At 51.1% G+C, this 18,565-nt stretch overlaps 2 protein-coding genes across 3 annotated transcripts in view; one reads left to right on the forward strand and one right to left on the reverse strand.

Moving 5' to 3' along the window:
• USP35 (ubiquitin specific peptidase 35) overlaps positions 1-14,721 on the forward strand; it is a 38,916-nt gene extending 24,195 nt beyond the window's left edge. For both annotated transcript variants that reach the window (XM_040964082.1, XM_040964083.1), the window contains 4 exons: positions 10,761-10,854; positions 11,484-11,590; positions 12,025-13,279; positions 13,985-14,721. In XM_040964082.1, the coding sequence (XP_040820016.1) occupies positions 10,761-10,854; positions 11,484-11,590; positions 12,025-13,279; positions 13,985-14,152 (1,624 nt within the window). In that variant the 3' untranslated portion in view covers positions 14,153-14,721. The remainder of the gene's footprint in view (positions 1-10,760; positions 10,855-11,483; positions 11,591-12,024; positions 13,280-13,984) is intronic.
• Positions 14,722-16,298: 1,577 nt separating this feature from the next.
• The window catches only part of GAB2 (GRB2 associated binding protein 2), a 186,597-nt gene continuing 184,330 nt past the window's right edge, over positions 16,299-18,565 (reverse strand). Inside the window, exon 10 of the mRNA XM_040964084.1 lies at positions 16,299-18,338. Coding sequence (XP_040820018.1) covers positions 18,195-18,338 — 144 coding nt within the window. The 3' untranslated portion in view covers positions 16,299-18,194. The remainder of the gene's footprint in view (positions 18,339-18,565) is intronic.

An 18,565-nucleotide genomic window follows, 5' to 3' on the forward strand; every position in this document is an offset into this window, starting at 1 on the left:
CTTCTCATTTATGGAAATATATAGTAATGGAGTACTGGGGTCTGCCATATCTAAATGTGGGGGTACAATGCAACATGCATTCCTGCTTCCAAACAAAAGGTGGACTCCCAATGAAACTGTCGGACATGTGTAGACAGTGGGATGATGGACTGACATTGTACCAGCAATGTCGGGGCACACTTAAATAAGAGACTGATGGAATTATGACTCCTTATGAAGGACTATACTATTGTAGCAACATGGGGAAAATCTGTCAGGGGGTGGGAGTTTGGGAGGGAATCTCGATCCATAGGAAATTGTACCACAACATTCAAAAATTCAAAAACAATTAAAATGCATTTGAAGTGATTCCCTATCTTTGAATATTTTGGAATAAGTTGAGAAGTAGTGGTAGTTTTTCCTCCATTTCTGATTCAGCTCTCTGTTAATGCTTCTGAGAAAGTGGCAGAAGATGGCCCCAGTTTTTGGGCCCTTCCACCCATGTGGAATCCCAGGGCCTTGGCTCCAGCCTGGCTCAGCCCCAGTCTTGGGAGGCCATTTAAGAAGTGAGTCAGCAGGTGGAAGATCTTCCTTTCTCTGTGTCTCTGCCTTTCAAAAAAAAAAATACTTAAAAACATTTGTATGCTTAAAAGTTTTGTGGAATTCAGCAGTGAAGCTTTGCTTTGACACTTTTTAGTACTGATGCAGTCTCATTTCTCAGTGGCCTGTTTGGGTTTGCTGTGTCTTCCTAGTTCAATATTATTTAAGTTTTTCCCATCTGCTAACATATACTTGTTGATGATAGTTTATAACTTTATGTGTTATCAGTTGTAATATCTATTTTCATCTGATTTTGAGACTTCGTCGTTGTCTAAAGGCTCATTGATTTTTTTATTTTTACGAAAAGCTGACACATTTATGTTTTTTTTAGTTTCCAGTTCATTTATTGATGCTCTGAGCTTTGGTTTTCTACCTTCTTTTTTTTTTCATTTTTAATGGCCCTTTTAATGTATTTTTACATTATTTGATAGCTTTCTGTTTGCTTATATGTTGTTAAACTGAATTTAAAAAAATATCATGGCATAGCATCTGGAGGGAAAAAAAGAGAAAAAAAAAAGAAATTCTGTTACGTAGATATATAGACATATGCTATAAACCACAGTTAAATCTCAAGATGTTAACTCTCTTATAAAGATTATGTTTGTGTGTGTGCTGTATGTTGTCACAGATAGGACATATACTATTTGTCTTTTGGGGACTGGCTTATTTCACTGAGCATAATGGCTTCCAACTGAGTACATTTTAATGACCGAGTAGTATTTCATAGTATCTTTGTAGCACATTTTCTTTCTTTCTTTTTTTTAAGATTTATTTATTTTTATTGGAAAGTCAGATTTATAGAGAGAAAAATCTTCCATCTGCTAGTTCACTCCCCAAGCGGCCATAACAGCCAATGCTGAGCTATTCCAAAGCCAAGAACCAGGAGTTTGGGTTCTCCCACATGGGTGTCCCACATGGGTGTAGGGTCCCAAGGCTTTGGGCTATCCTCTACTGCTTTCCCAGGCCACTGGCAGGGAGCAGGAAGGCAAGTGAAACAGCTGATACATGAACTTGCACCTATACGGATCCTGGCACATGCAAGGCGAGGACTTTAGCCACTAGGCTACCACACTGGGCTCCACATTTTCTTTGTTTATATAGTCATCTATTGATGAACATCTGGGTTGGTTCCATATCTTAAGTGTTGTGAATTGCACTACTATACAAATATGGGAATACAGATAATGCTCTCATATGTGAATTTTATTTTCTTTAAATATATTCCTCGGAATGGGATGGCTGGGTGAAATGGAAGATTTGTTTTTAGATATCTGAAGAATCTCCCTGCTGCCTTCCATAATGGCTGTTTAATTTGTGTTCCCACCAACAATGAACAGAGTACCTTTAGCCCCACCCCACCCCCACCGCCCCACCACATCTGCACCAGCGTATATGGTTTTGTGATTTCTGTATGATAGCCGTTCTCACTGAGGCTCATTGTGGTTCTCATTTGCAATTCCCTCTTGGTTAGTGAACCTGAGCATTTTTCGTATCTATTAACCATGTGAATTTGAGAAATGCCTGGTCATGTCCTTTGTCCATTTCTTCATTAGATTGTTTTACTGTTGAACTTTTGGAGTTCTTTAGCAGTTGTGAGCTTGCAAATGTTTCCTCTCATTCTGTTGGCTGGCTGTCCACTTCATTGACAACTTCCTTTGCAGTGCAGAGCTTCTTAGCTTGATATAATCCCTTTTGTTTGTTTTTGCCTTAATTGCCTGTGCTGCTGGGGTCTTTTCCAAGAAGTCTTTGCCTGTGTCTTGCAGAGTGTGCTTGATGTTTTCCTCTAGTAATTTGATAGTATCGGGTCAAAGAGTTAGGTCCTTGATCCATTTAGAGTTGATTTTTGGATAAGGTATAAGGTTCTTTCTTCTGTCATGTAGTTCCAATTTTCCCAGCACCATTTGTTGAAAAGACTGACCTTCTCCGTAGATTGATTTTAATTTGTTCATCAAAGATTAGTTGATTGTAGATGTGTGGATTCATTTCTCACATTTTTATCTGTTCCATTGTTCTGCATGTCTGTTTTTCTGCTGGTACATTCTGATTGCCACTGCCTTGTAGTATGTGAAGTCCGGTATTGTGATGCCTTTAGCTTTGTTTTTGCTGTTTGGAATTACTTTAGCTATTTGGGGTGTCTTGTGTTCCCATATGAATTTTAGCATCATTTTATTCTAGATATGAGAAGAATGTCATTGATTTGGATCACATTGAATCTCTAAATCATTCAGTAGTATGGATATTTTGATATTAATTTCTACCAATTCATGAACATGTCAGATTTTTCCATGTTTTGGTGTTGTCTTTTATTTCTTTATTTTTTTGTAATTTTTATAGTACAGCTCCCTCATGTCCCTGGTTAAATTTATTCTAAGGTATCTAAAGTTTTTTTTTTTTGTCACTATCATGAATGGGGCTGAACTTACAAGTTCTTTTTCAGTCATAGAATTGTTTGTGTATACAAAGGCCATTGACTTTTGTACATTAACTGTATATCCTGCAAACTTGCTGTGCTTTCTTATGAGTTTCAATAGTCTCAGTCTTTTGGATCCCCTATATAGATCATCATGTCATGTGCAAAAAGGGATAGCTTGACTTCCTCCTTTCCCATTTTCATCTCCTTAGTTTCTTTTTCTTTCCTAATATCTCTGGCAAATACTTCCATAACTGTATCGAATAGCAGAGGTGAGAATGATTCTATATCCTGGGGGAAATACCTCCAACTTTTTCCCATTCAACATGATGCTGGTAAATTTTTTTTAAATATATTTTTCTTGATTGTGTTGAGGAATATTTCTCCTATACCCAATTTGCTTAAGGTTTTTTTTTTTTAAAACCCTGTGTGGTTCAGGGTCCCAAGGCTTTGAGTCATCCCCCTCTGCCTTCCCAGGCCACAAGCAGGAAGCTGGATGGCAAATGGAGCAACTGGGACATGAACCGGCACCCAAATGGGATCCTGACCCGTGGAGGTGGAGGATTAGGCAATTGAGCCACCATACCAGGCCTGGGGAGGAATGTTATATTCTATCAAATGTTTTCTCTGTATCTGTTGAGATAGACTGGCAGTTAAAGTGGCATGTGTTGAACCAGAGATAATTCACTTGGTTCAGGGGAACATTCTTTCTGATGTGTTGTTAAGTTTGATTAGTTGGTGTTTTGTTGAATTTTGTGTCTATATTCATCAGGGATATTGGTTTATAGTTTTTTTTTTTTTAAAGATTTATTTTTATTGGAAAGGCAAATTAGATTTGCAGAAAGGAGGGACAGAGAAAGGTCTTTGTGGTTCACTCCCCAAATGGCCATAGTGGCTGGAGCTAAGCTGATCCGAAGCCAGGAGCTTCTTCTAGGTTTGCCACGTTGAGTGCAGGGTCCCAAGGTTTTGGGCCATCCTCTACTGCTTTCCAAGGCTGTAAGCAGGGAACTGGATGGGAAGTGGAGCAGCAAATACATAAACTAGTGCCCCTATGGGATCCTGGAACTTACAAGGTGAGGATTTAGGGCTCTGCGTGGGGCCTAGCAGCTAAAGTCCTTGCTGGGGATATGCCGGGGATCCCATATGGGCACCGGTTCTAATCCCAGCTGCGCCAATCCGAAGCCAGGAGCCAGGAGCTTCTTCTGGGTCTCCCATATGGGTGCAGGGTCCTAAGGCCTTGGGCTGTCCTTGACTGTTTTCCCAGGCCACAAGCAGGGAGCTGGTTGGGAAGCAGGGTCTCTGGGATTAGAACCAGCGTCTATGTGGGATCTTGGTGTGTGCAAAGCGAGGACTTGAGCTGCTAGGCCACTGTGTCAGACCCTGGACTTATCTTTTTTGGGAGAGTCTTTGTTACTGATTCAGTTTGTGTCCTGGTTACTGATCTATTTAGTTTCTTAATGTTTTCATGGCATAGTTTAGTAGATTGTATGTGTTCAAAAATCAATCCATTTTTCCTAGATTTTCCAATTTATTGGCATATAGCTGTTTGCAGTAATTCTTGATTTTTTTTTGATGTGGTGTCTGTTGTTACATTTTTCTTTTCATGTATGATTTATTAATTTGAGTTTTTAGTTGAGCAAGTGGTATGTCAACATTTTGTCTATTTTTTTGTTATCAATTTTTTAAAAGCCAGTTTTTAATGCACTAATTTTATGTATCTTCTTGGTGTCAGTTTTGTTTATCCTTTGATTATTTTGGTTTGGTTTGCTGTTGTTTTTCTAGATTCTTGAAATGCATTGATGGATCATTTACTTGATGCTTTTCTGAGCTCTTGATATAGACCCTGATTTCCATGAACCTCCCTCTTAGCACTGCTCTTGCTGTATTCTATACATTATGACATGTTGTGCTGCTGTCCTCTTCATTTCCAAGAATTTTTGTTCATCTTTTTAATTTTTTCTATCACCCACTGTTCATTTGATAGCACATTATTCAGTCTCCATGTGTGCATGTTTTCTGGAATTTCTCGACTTGGTTTCCAGCTTGGTCAGAAAAAGATACATGGTATGATATGCTAAGGCTTGCTTTGTGACCTCTCATGTGGTCTGTCATGGAAAAGGTTCCATGAATTGATGAAAATAATGTGTATGGAATCAATGTTCTGTATCAACTATGCCCATTTGGCGCATGGCATGGATTATCGCTGTTTAAACAATCTGCCCACCGATGCAAGTGGATAGTGGAAATCCTCTGTTATTGTTGTACTGATGTCTGTGTTTTCTTTTAGACCCATTGGCAATTGTTTTGACTGGCCAGGTGGCCTGGCGTTGGGTGCATATATGTTTAGTATAGTCATCTTCTTGTTGAATTGATCTTTTAATCATTAGATAATGCTCTTCTTTATTTCTTTTAATAGTTTCTATGTTAGTCTATTTTATGTCCTATTAGAATTGGTCACACTTTCTTGTTTTTCCTTTTTGTTGATGTGGAATATTTTTTCCATCCTTTAAATCTGTGTGTATCTTCATTAGTGAGGTGTGTTTCTCGTAGGTGGAAAACAGGTCCTGTTTTTAATCCAGTCTATTTTATGATTGGAGAGTTTAAGCTATTTGTATTCAAGATTATTATTGAAAGATAATGGCTTGGTCCTACCATGTTAACATAAATATTCTCATTGTTTGGAGTTCATTTGTACTTTACTGGAATTTTTTCTGCCTTTGCCTAGTTTGTGATGATTCTGATTCTCCATTTCTAGATATAACACATCCTTGCACATCATTTGTAATTCTTTCAATTTTTTTTGGAAGTTCTTTATTTTGCCATCTTTTAGGACCTGGACTATGTCCTTCCATTCTCTCCTAGCCTGTAGAGTTTCTGATGAGAAGTCAGCTGTAAGTCTGACTGGAGATCCTCTGGAGGTAGTCATCTTTTCTCCCATGCACGTTTTAGAGCCTTTGTGTTTTACTGTGGAAAGCTTGACTGCAATGTTGGTGGTGTAGATCTTTCCTGGTTTCATGTATTTGGATGCCCCCTTATTTCTCCACGTTAGGGAAGTTGACTACAACCTTCCCTCAACTGTTTAAAGGTGTTGGACACTCAAAGTTCATGCCACAACAGCTGGAACTTCCACCCATGCCAGCACTAGTACTGCATGAGAGATCTGTGTAGTACTCAGTGCTCCCTGAGACCCAGGCACGCAAACCCCCTTTTGTGCAGCCACAGAATTCCCACAGATATGTTCACGTGACTCCCACAGCCACAGGCTGCTGAGGCTCAAGTCAGGTCCGTGATTGGCTCTAGGTAAGGGGAGCAGGCTGTTCCCCATACCACCTTCCTGTGAGTTCTCTGGTTGGACTGCTCAGACCTTGGGTTGGTAGGCAGGCTTTTGCATGTATGGTCTCTGCCCTACTGCCAGTGTAAACTCTTAAGACAGTGGGGAACACAGACCTATTTTATTATTATTATTATTATTATTATTATTTTAGGATGAACTTTTAACAAAGACCTTTGTTTTTATTTATTTACTTATTTTTAAAGATTTATTTATTTTATTACAAAGTCAGATATACAGAGAGGAGGAGAGACAGAGAGGAAGATCTTCCATCCCATGATTCACTTCCCCAAGTGAGCGCAACGGCCGATGCTATGCCAATCCGAAGCCGGGAACCAGAAACTTCTTCTGAGTATCCCACACGGGTGCAGGGTCCCAAAGCTTTGGGCCCTCCTCGACTGCTTTCCCAGGCCACAAGCAGGGAGCTGGATGGGAAGTAGAGCTGCTGGAATTAGAACTGGTGTCCATATGGGATCCTGGGGCTTTCAAGGCAAGGACTTGAGCTGCTAGGCCATGCTGCTGGGCCCCCAGACCTATTTTTTTTTATAAGGTTTTATTTATTTTTATTGGAAAGGCAGATATACAGAGAGGAGGAAAGAGAGAGGAAGATCTTCTGTCCAATGGGTCACTCTGCAAGTGGCTGCAATGGCTGGAGCTGAACCAGTCAAATCCAGGAGCCTCTTTCAGGTCTTCCACTTGGGTGCAGAGACCCGAGGCTGTGGGCTGTTCTCGACTGCTTTCCTAGACCGTGAGCAGAGAGCTGGATAGGAAGTGAGGCTGCTGAGATTAGAACCATCACCCATATGGGATCCTGGCACGTTCAAAGTTAGGACTTTAGCCATTAGACTATCGTACCAGGCCCCACAGACCTGTTATCTTGACAACACTAGCGAGATGCATTCACTAAATAGGGTTAAGCCTATGCCTGCGGTGAGCAAGGCTCATGCCCATGGAAAGCCACATCCACGCTGAGGTCACTGCCATTTCAGTGTGTTCGGCAGTCCCAGTGTGGAGGACTTTGCTGACGGCTCCAGGGCTCTGCCAACACTGTACCTGCTGCCCATTAGTCTAAGTGCTCTGAGTGGCAAGGTATGTATTCCACCCCTACTCCTGCTGTGTGGACTTTATTCCTTCTCCCCAGGGGCTGGAGTCTTGCTCCTTGCTGTCCCACAGGTTTCTAAATTGGGCCTTACTGCCTGCTACACTGACCACTGCCTGTCCCACCTTTCTTCTAGAATATTCCAGTTGCTGGTAGCAAACCAGTCTGCTGCCATGCAGCCATGCTGTCCGACTCACTATGTGGCACTACTGTATCTTCTGCAGTATCTCCGCTACTGAATTCTGCAACTCTCCCCTCAGGAGCCTGCCTCATCTACCTTTCCTTTATTTCCTTCCCCAGCCCAAATCAGCAAGTCTTCACCCTATTCAGCCATCCTGCAACACTCCCTGCCCCTACCCCCAACTGAACTTGTTAGTACTGCTTTTGCATTTTCTGTAACTTTCATTACCATGCCTTCCGTTTTCATTTTCTCAAGAATTCTTAAAGGTGCTGGGCCCCTAAAAGACAGATTTTACAGAGAAGGAGAAACAGAGATCTTTCATCTACTGGTTCACTCCCCAAATGACCACAGTGGCTAGAACTGAGTTGGTCTAAAGCTGGGTGCCCAAAACTTCTTCTGGATCTTCCACGTGGCTGCAGGGTCCCAAGGCCTTAGGCCACCTTCCTCTGCTTTCCAAGGCACATAGGCAGAGAGCTTCATAAGAAGTGGAGCAGCTGGGACACAAGCCAGTGCCCATATGGGATGCCAGTGCTAGTGGGCAGAGGATTAGCTTGTGATACCACTGTACCAGCCCTGGTCTCTCTTTTGATTGAGGACTTTCAAAGTTATTACTGATAAATATGAGTTAGTACTGTTTATGTTGAATATCTTTTTCTTCTCTGGTTTTCATCTCCATCTTGATAAAGCTTGCTTTCTTTGTGTCTGCTCTCCTGGTCAGTTTTTAGACTTTCATGTGCTTTGGTCACAGGAGTTAACTTTATTCTGCTTGTGTCTTAGGGTCCCTTGACATGTCTTCTGGGAGGTCAGTCTGGGGGTGGTGAGTGCTCTGTTTCTTGAGTTAGGCAGGATAGCTTTTCTGGGTGTAGTGTTCTTGGTGAGCAGTATTTTTCCTTCGCAACTTGGAATGTATCATTCCATTCCCTCTAGGTCTATAAGATTTCTTCCGAGAAATCTGCAAGTGTCCTGCAGGTCCTGGAAGTGACTTTGTCATTTGCAGATGTTAGAACTGCTTTTGTGGTGGTGTTCACAGCATTGCTTAGAATGTGTTGCTGGCAGGTGTTTGCTGGCCATTCCTGTTCCGTGGGCCTCCCAGATGGGAAGGTAGGATCTTTACCGAATGGAGGTACTTCAGCTGTGGTCTCCATGCTTTGATTCCTTTCCTGTGCTTCAAGGATCTCCACAATTCAAATTGATCTTGGTGTCATGGCATCTCCAAGGTCTCAGAGGCTTATTGTTCCTTATCTTTGTGTATGTGGGCTCATCAGGATATTGATACAGTTATCTTAGCGTTGACATCTTCTCTCTGCAGCTAGACTGCAGCCTGTCACTAAGGTGTCGGGCCATGCCTTGCCAGCAGCCTTGTTTTCTTGGCCATCTGATGCTGCCTGTGTCCTTAGGTAGAAATTTGTCTATGTGGCAGATGACTTTTTAGAAAGTTGTTTTTGCAGTAAGAGGCTTTTTCTCTGAAATCGAGTCTTCAGGTGTTGTCTTGGCATGAGTTCTAGTTGAAGGCTGGGGTGTAGGGTTCCTGTGTCTTCTACTGTAATTGATGGCAGTGTATGTAGGGGGTTTGGGACATACACGTGTCCCGGAATGGCTCCCAGGGGAGCTTGTAGGGTGGGGTCACAGGGGTACTAGCCCTTGGTCTAGGGGAGCTGTGGTTGCAGGGATAGGTTAGGCTCCTGTGGTGGTAGCCGAGTGGCTGCAGCACAGCAGTAGTGACCTGAAATATGTGGGAAGTGTGCAGGTTTCTGCACGATGTCTTGTGGGTTCTTGGCAGTGACCTCCTCCTGGCAGGGGTGGGGCAGTCACTGTGCTGTACCACTGGGACTGGGGGGAGGATGCAGTAGGCCCTGCTGCCGATCACACTCAGTGCCCGCAGCCCACTAAGACTGCATGTAGCTCTGGTCTGCCTGCTGCTGAGGTCCACTTGGTGCTTGAAGTCTGCAACCAGCAGGCAGGGATGCTGGCCAGGGTATTAGAGCAATGGACAAAGGCCATGGATCTTGTGTGGCATGGGCAAGTGGTTCCAGAGGTGCCACCTGACCTGGGGTCAGGAGCTGCTGCTGGGATCTGCCCGATGCTGGATTTTACCAGCATGGCTGGGAGTTCCAAGCTGCAGTGCTGTGTCTACAGTAGGATCCTTCTCCCCAGTAGCTGGAGTCTTGCTCCTTGCTGTCTGCCTGAGGTATGAGTCTGGGGAGCAGCAGGGCCTATCCCTTCGCTCCTTAGGTGAAATGATTCTGGGTTGCACTTGAGTCTTGCAGCCCCGGGGCCCTGTGCAGTCTTGTGGATGCTCACCATGCCTGCTTGAGGTTAGTGGGACAGGGAGACTGATGCAGGTCAAAACACGAGTCTGTCCTTTAGAGCCCCCATCTGGGGGCTGGGCGGGTTTAGAAGCTGCCTTTGTGAGTGCTGGCCTGGTGATAGAGGCCTCTGGGCCTCTCAGGTGCTGGGTATGAAGCAGCAGGCACGTTTGCAAGGTCAGCCCCCCAGCGCTGGACATCTTGCTCCACTGGCTGCCGAGGTTTACAGAGGGTTGATGGGGCTGGCACCTTGGTTGCCTGACTAAGCAAGGGGCATAAGCTTTGGTCCCCAGGTACAGGCCCTGGGTAGTGAGGTGCAGCCCTCTCTGGCTCAGATTTCATGACAGCTGGCCTGGTTTCAGGTATGAGGTCTGGATGGCAACCCCGTCCTGTTCCCAAGTAGGAGAGATTTCTGTCCCCCTGCTGCACCAAGCAATCCACACCAAGGTGGGGTTGCTGCTGTTGGCTGGATGTGGCTGCCATTTCCCTGGGAAGCAGGAGCCCAAGTGGGTGGCTGAAGTGGTGTTGGCGGGCACTCCGAAGCACGCACGAGTCTGTGGGGTCCCAGGTTGGACTCTTAGGTCTGTGGGGCCACAGGGCAGCGATCAGAGGCAGAAAGGACCCTAGGGGGACACTTGGCTGAACCCTTGATGATTGAAATCAAGGTCATTGCTGTGTCCCTGACCTTGGCCCTTCCAGGCTTCCTTGTTTACCTGTTCCTTCTCCCTGGCCTCTGGTCTGAACTTGAATAGGGAAGTACCCGATGCCTCAGGTCGGGAGGCACTGTGCAAGATGCGCTGGCAGTGCAAATGGGTGCTGTGGCTTACTCTGCATGCTGTTGCTTTGTTCTGAAGCTTCAGACACTGCGTGCTCCGTCTGACCGAGAACAACTCGCAGCCCCTGATGACCAAGCTTCAATGGCTCTTCGCCTTCCTGGAGCACAGCCAGGTATTTTCAGGGAACCCGGGATGGGGAGGGGAGCACCATGGGGAAGGCTCTCCTGGGCTGGCTCCTGGGCTCCCTCTGCCTGGGAGCTCCCACTGTGAGGAGTTGAGTGGCTGAGCCCTATCCAGGCTGGCACAGGTTCTTGGCAAAAGCCTGCGCTGCCTGTCCTGTGGGCAAGAGAGGCTGTGCCATTGTGTTCATCCACTGTCGGGCTGCTGAGGGGGTGGGTGGACCAAATAAATGTTGTCTCTGCCCTTGGTGGAACCAACAGCCCTTGGCCAGGGTGGGGCACAAGAGGTGAACAAGCTCGGGCTAAGGCCTGCAGCCGAGTGACCTTGGCTGAGGGCAGTGACTGGGGGAGGCAGAGGTTAGTGATGGTGGGAAAGCTGCCCTCAGCACTCATCCAGACTCGGGCAGAGACGGGGCAGTGGCAAAGACCCAAAGTGTGAAGTCTCCTAGGCAGTAAACCTTGGGCTCCGCTTTGGGAGATGTGCTGGGGGTGCGTCAGGGACACCTGGGACTGGAGGGGGCTCATCTCAGGTTGGACTCCAGGCCTAACATGCCACAGAGCTGCTGAATGAGCCCGCAAGGGCCATCAGGCCTCACAGCACTTTTTGTGGTTCTCATCCTAGCGACCCGCCATTTCCCCTGAGAACTTTCTCTCTGCGTCCTGGACACCTTGGTTCAGCCCGGGCACCCAGCAGGACTGCTCAGAGTACCTGAAGTACCTGCTGGATCGGTAAGGGAGGCTGAGGCCAGCAGGTGCACAGAGCGTTCCTGCCAGGGGAGCCTTGTGGCTGGTTGCTGGATTGCTGCCTCCCAGAAAGGGGAGTGCTGCCTTGCACTTGGGGGAGTGGGAGATGGGGGGTGGGACTGCCTGGCCCTGCACAGCTGCAGGTGAACTCTGGCAGGGTGTGTATCCTGGTGGCTCTTCTAGGCTGCTTGTGACTCAATACCTCCGTGAGGTCACCTGTCGCACACAGGTCACCCTGTCGCATGAGATGCACCTGCATGTGGATGTGCACGAACTCCCCTGAGTGTATGTGTGCGCATGCACCCTATGCAGATCCCTGCATGTGTCTGGGAAACACGTGGAACACATGAAGAGGCCTGAATAAAGCAGGTGTGTGGCCATGGCTGGTATGGACGCAGACCCTGTGTCGCCCGCTCCAGGCTGCATGAAGAGGAAAAAACGGGCGCGAGGATCTGTCAGAAGCTCAAGCAGTCCAGCCTGCCCTCCCCGCCGGAAGAAGCCCCAGGCCCGCGGTTGACCTCCGTGGAGACCATGTTTGGGGGCAAGATTGTGACGCGCATCCGCTGCCTGCGCTGCCTCAACGTCTCCTCGCGGGAGGAGGCCTTCACGGACCTCTCCCTGGCCTTTCCTCCACCCGAGCGCTGCCGCCGCCGCCGCCTGGGCTCGGTGGTGCGCCCTGCGGAGGAGGTCAGGGCCCAGGGGGCCAGCAGGGTGGGGGCCCGGAGGCAGCGCAAGCTCTGCATCGCTGGGGACGCCGCCCCTCCCTTGCTGGATGTCCTGGGAGCGAACGAGCAGCAGGTGGACAGGGAGGAAGAGGCAAAGGAGGGGAGGGTGGAGAAAGATGAGGGAGACGGGGAGAAGGAGGAGAAGGAAGTAGAGGAAAGCCCCCTGGCAAGGGAAGAAGAGGAGGAGGAGGAGGAAGAGAAGGTGAAGAAAGAGAAGGAGGAGACAGAGACAGAGAAGGAGAAGGACGAGGACGGCTTGGGCCCCGGAATTGCTGCCGCTGCCACCACCCCCACCCCCACGGGGGAGCCGAGCAGCGGGTCCGAGGGCTCCCGCTCCGTGCTGGACCTGGTCAACTACTTCCTCTCACCCGAGCGGCTGACGGCGGAGAACCGCTACCACTGCGAGTCCTGCGCCTCCCTGCAGGACGCCGAGAAGGTGGTGGAGCTGAGCCAAGGCCCGCGCTACCTCATCCTCACGCTGCTGCGCTTCTCCTTCGACCTGCGCACCATGCGGCGCCGCAAGATCCTCGACGACGTCGCGCTCCCGCTGCTGCTGCGCCTGCCGCTGGCCGGCGGCCATGGCCAGGCTTACGACCTGTGCAGTGTCGTGGTGCACTCGGGTGTGTCCTCCGAGAGCGGCCACTACTACTGCTATGCCCGCGAGGGCGCAGCGAGGCCGGCCGCCTCTGCCCTGGGGGCCTCCGACAGGCCGGAGCCCGATAACCAGTGGTACCTGTTCAATGACACCCGAGTGTCTTTCTCCTCCTTCGAGTCTGTCAGCAACGTCACATCCTTCTTCCCCAAAGACACGGCCTACGTGCTCTTCTACCGGCAGCGGCCCGGGGAGGTGCCAGTGGCCGAGCCCGGCTCCCCCAGGGCGCGGGCAGAGCCCACACTGCACAAGGACTTGATGGAGGCCATTTCCAAAGACAACGTGCTGTACCTGCAGGTGAGCAGCTGCCTCCAGGTCTGGGCCCCACCTGGGTGGGGTGAGCCCATACATACACCCAGCCTTCCGGGTTGGGGCTGCCCTGCTGGGCTGGTTTTATGAGGCTGTAGTGCTTCCCACCTCCGCCCAAGCAATGGTGTGGGGAAGCGCCCCTCAGGGTCCCTGTCTTTTTCCAGGGATTATCCCCCACCCCTAACACCTGGGCCTCTCCCTGCCTGTTTTAGAGTAGGCGTGATGTCAGGACGATTAGCATCCTGCAAGGACAGTCCAACAGGTGCCATGTAGAAGGTGGCTCCTGGGATGGAGGCAGGGATTGGGGAAGCGACCCCTTTGCCATGGGGGGCACGCTTTCTCGGCACTGTCCGTGTCTGCTCCCTGGTGGCAGGGTTAGGAGCCAGCAGAAGCCCCTGTGTGCTGTGAGGTGGTCTGCCCAGCCCCTACCCTCCTGCTTCCTGGGGCCGGGTCATGCCCTGGTGAGCTAGTTACAGCCTAGTGCAGAGTAAGACCTTTCCTCCCAGAGGCTGGAGTTCTTGCTTGGAGGTGGTTGAGATTTTAAATTCTTGTCAGTAGGCCTGCCTGTGGCCTGGTTCCAAGGAAGTAATCAGGAAGGCGGTACTTGGTGTTTTGGGGGCAGGAGAGAGGGGTGGCCTGGGCTTCAGGGTCTGAATTTGAAGCTGCTTCTCCCACCCACATTGGTGTTCTTAGGAGCAAGAAAAAGAGGCTCGGAGCCGAGCAGCCTACATCTCAGCCCTCCCTGCGTCTCCCCACTGGGGCCGGGGCTTTGACGAAGACAAGGATGAGGACGAAGGCTCTGCGGGAGGCTGCAACCCTGCAGGCGGCAATGGCGGGGACTTCCACAGACTGGTTTTCTAATGAGAACCCTCTCCCAGGCTGTTTCCTAAATCACGGGCAATCAAGGGAACCCTGGACCCCCCTCTTCTGGGTAGCCAGCTGGGATTCTGAGGTCCCGGGCAGAGGAGCAGGTTGAGACCTGATGTAGGCCCTTCCAAGGGCAGTGTAACCCTGGCCCTTATTCCAGTAGCAGAGCCGTACAGGTGGAGAGCTGAGCCTTGGGTTCTGACACTGGGACAGCTGCATTAAGATGGTACTCCCAAGTGTCTTGGCTGACAGGCAGAAACCTCACTGGATTTGCAGTGGGCTCTGGCCTCTAGCCCACCTCTGTCCCAGAAGTAACCAACCCTGGGCTAAGAGGACTGTGCTTGGGAGGCAGGGCTGGGCCTAGCCTCCGCTGACTGGCGCTGGTCGCCTTGCCTCGGGGGCCTCCTGGTCAGCTCTGGCTGTAGCATGGATGCATGCCTGAGGCCCAGGGTTCCCTCTGGCTGGCCTCCCGCTCTCCTGAGAGCTTTGGGACTGAGTCAGGTGTGTGCCTCTGACATTGCCCTCTGGAGAGCCATGCCAGGTGATAAGCAGCCTGGCCCAGGGCCAGACGCAGGGCTTCTGCCAGGTCCGTGTCCTTACCTGCCCACAGCAGGTGATGAGCCCGAGAAGGCCTTTGTCCCCCACCCGACCCTCGCCCCTAGCCTGCCTCAGTGCCTGAGATGCCGCCATTAGCATCCCCCCTCTGGCCACAGTGGAGGGTCCTTATTTTCCTGCAAAGATGTTTGCGTTTCTCACAAAGCCATGGTCTGTGTGGAGGCAGCTGGCTGGCTTGGCTGCCCTGTGCTTGCTGGCCAGGTGGGGCCACCTCCGTGTGCCCTGACACTGCTGTAGCCCCTTCAAAATGGAGAGGAGACACCCTTGTTCTCAAACAGGAATAAAACTAGATTCTCTGACACCTGGGAAATATGTTCTTCTTCCTGCCTCAGTGGCTGTGCTGCGCCCTGCCCCAGGTGTGCTCCCCTGGCTGGGAAATCTGGTGGCGCTTCAAGGGTAAGGAGAGGACCCACTCCTGTCCACACACGGGCAACCTGCCTCTGCACTGGTGCTGGGCCTGGAGGGAATGGGTGGGAGGCCAGTGCTGGTGGAGGGGAGGGCCCCTGTAGGATACAGTGAATGAGACTTGCGGACCCACTGTCCCAGGTTTTGCAGGCCCCATGGACACCCTTATATTCCTTCCTGCCCTGAGGGGCCAGTTGTGGCATCTCCTGAACTGGCTGTGGGCCTGGGCAGTAGTAAGTGGTGAAGTCACGGGTTGAGGTGCTCAGGAAGTAGGGTTGGGTGGCTCGCATGGGACTGAGTGACACCAGCCTCTGTGTGTAGCTGCCAGGGTGATTCCCGTGTGCAGATCAAGTCAAGAGGATCACTCTGCTCCCAGTCGTTTCACGGGAAGAGGGAGCAGGTGCCCCTTCAGCCGTCCTTGCTCTAGCCGGGAAATGCTTCGGAAGGAATGGGCTGGCTGGGATGCTGTGGGCTTGCCCTGCACAGGATTGGGGTGAGTATGGTTGTAGGTCCCAGCCCGTCAGACAACACGGACTAGGCAGCGCCTCTAATGGACTTTATTGTCATCCTGCTCTGACAGCACAGTGAAAAGGGACCTGAAAGCTCCAGGCTTGTACCTTGTGTCACCACAGCAATCCACGACCCCACAGGAACACACCCCCCGCCCCGGCCCCCAGTCTACACACAAGATAAATACATGTTATAGAGGAAACAGAATAAATTAATAACTTAAGTGATTAGGCACCAACAGGACTTTGAAAAAAAATTAAATGTCAATCTCTTAAAGGGTGACGAGACAAAAGTGAACTTAAGAGGGGACTGCCTGGAGCCCATTTAGCTCTTCCCAACAGTGACAGTTGTGTACGAAATGATTCTAAACTTGGAGATACACGCAGTAGCCCATGAGCACCAGGGCACGCCCGTTGCCCTGGGGCATCCCCCACGCCTGGAGCTCAGGTCAGCCTCACTGCTCCATGCTGCCACAGGTGACCAGCCAGCCAGCCAGGAAGGGCCCAGCAATGGCTGTCCCAGGGGTGTGGTCAGGGGGAGGCCCTCGAGTAGCCTGTGACTGGCAAGGGGCCAGAGGACAGCCTGGGGTGGAGTGCCATGCCCCGGCAACTTCCTGTTGTGCTTCTGTCCAAGACACGAGGTGATTGCAAGGGCGCGGGGTGGAGGTCATGGTTCCCACCCACCCTGGTGGCCCAGAGCCATGGGAGGCAGGTTCCAGGCCAAGGCACGCCCCTTGGAGCTACACAGTCGTCTCACCCAGCCCCCACCTCTCAAAGTGGTGACACCAAGGACCAGGCAGAGGCAGCAGGTCCATTTCCTGGGCCTTTGCATGCACCTTGTGGAGGTAGAGCCAGATGTGGGTGCTGCCGGAGAGTGGTCCAGGCCACACGAGTCCCTGTGCACACGAGGTCTCCTTGTCCTGGGGGAGGTGAGATGCAGCCCACTGCGCCGCCGAAGGACCTGCTTTGATGCTCACTCCCTGGTGTCGGGGCGGCTGATGGGTTTGAGCCTCAGCGCCCCTCTCTGTCCCCTACTTGTAGCCTAAGGGGACACTGGGCATAAGGCCAAGAGCAGGAAGCCTCTCTGCCAGAGGCTATGCCCCCATTGCAGCCACCCCACGGAACTCTGGGAACACGGTAACATTTTCCATGGCAACTTGATGTCAGCAGGGGAGGCTGCTGGGGCTGGGGACTCCTGGGTCAGGGCCTGGGGTAGAGGCCCCTCCCCACCCCAGGGCAAGCTGGAGCTTCCCATACCTGCAGCCCTGGTTCCCCTCTTGTGAACAGCTGCCTTGGCTGAAGCAGCCTTGATGCCTGCGTGGTTCAAGCTTACAGTAGGATGGCTCCCCATGTCCTCAATGCCTAAGCCCTGAGCTGATCGCAGCATGGTGGGACCTGCTCTCCTGAAGGTGGGATTTCCAGAGGGGCCAGGCTGCTGAGCATGGGGAGGTGTGGGCAGCCAGCCCCAGCAGATACAGTGGAGAGCTACTCCTGCCAGGACAGGATGGTCCACTGGGTCGGCCTTGTTGCCACTGAAACTGGAACGGCTGAACACCTGCCCTGCTGAGGGCATACCTGCCCATCTGGAGACCCTCCAAGCCCTGGAAGAAGAGCTTGGCTGCTTTGGCCCCTGTAGCCAAGTCCAGCGTGATCCTGGAATGCTGGAGGCGACAGAAGCTGAGGTGAGCAACACTTGTTGCCAGCACCTGCACCCCCAGGTCGTCCACTAGGCCTGGTCCCCTCAACCACAGTCTCTCCCTCATTAGTCCTGGATTTCCCGCCACTGCTCACGACTGTCCGGCAGGCCTGTGTTGTGTTTCCTCCTCCATGGCCTTGGCCCTCTGCCTCCTCAGCTTACCTCTGCACCCTGCAAACATTCACTTGCTGAACCATCTTAATAGCCGTATCCCTGCCCAGCCCGTTCCTGGACCAGGGCCCCCCTCCCTGCCTGGCACTGTCCAGTTCTGTGCAAGCTTTCACTGTGGGACTCTGCCCCTGTGGTGACCTTGCACACACCATCCTGCACTGCCAGTCCTGCTGCTCCTCCTTGGGGGCCTGTCCCCAACCCCTACCTACATTGTCCCTTTTGTCCTCCTTTCCCTCCTGGCCCCCAGCCTAGGGTCCTGCCCCTCTTCCCTTCATTTCCAACTTGGGCACGGTTGGAAGGCCTCGCCTCTGCCAACACCAGGATAAAACAATCCAGGTCCACTTTGGCCTGCAGGTGCTCGGGCCCCCGGCCCCAGCCTCCCCTCCACATAGCTGGGTGATAGGCTGCAAGCACAGGGGCGGCAGGGTGTTCTTGGCAATAGCTCCTAACTAAGGAGGGGGGTGGAAACATGGCCCTCAGGGCCCCACTGGGCTGAACACGGGTCTAGAGCAGGCCCTCGCCTCCTGGGGGAAAGGCTGAGGTGTCCCTGACATCGAACTTTGAAGGCTGTGAGTGGTGGAGGTGGGGAGGAGCCAGCCTGGTGGACAGTGGCCCTGCCCTGGGTTTAGTGTCCCCTGTGTCACAGCTTGGCGCCCTTGGAAGGCTCAGAGGACTGTCGCACGTCTGTCCACTCCTGCATGGTGTTCTGCAGAGCCTGGGTCTTCTCCTTGTCCACTTGAACATAGTCCACCTTCTCGTCCGATGTGACCGATGACGTGGAGGGCTGTGGGCACGGGGAGGGAGAGGTGGGTGAGCACCTCCCCCATGTCTGCAGGCCCAGCCTCCTCCCAAGGGTGCCAGGAGGTGGACCTCCCCCACACTCCTCGAGGAAGTTTTCTGAGTCCCCTAGGGCTTTGTGAAAGCACAGATCAAGGAGATGAAGGCTCTGGGCTGCAGTTCCTGGGTAAGACACTGGTTCCCCAGGGCCCCCTCCTACTCCACCCCCTCCAT

The sequence above is a fragment of the Ochotona curzoniae genome, unplaced genomic scaffold, assembly GCF_017591425.1.
Source record: "Ochotona curzoniae isolate NIBS_2020 unplaced genomic scaffold, NIBS_Ocur_1.0 scaffold_3223, whole genome shotgun sequence".
Taxonomy (NCBI): Eukaryota; Metazoa; Chordata; class Mammalia; order Lagomorpha; family Ochotonidae; genus Ochotona; species Ochotona curzoniae.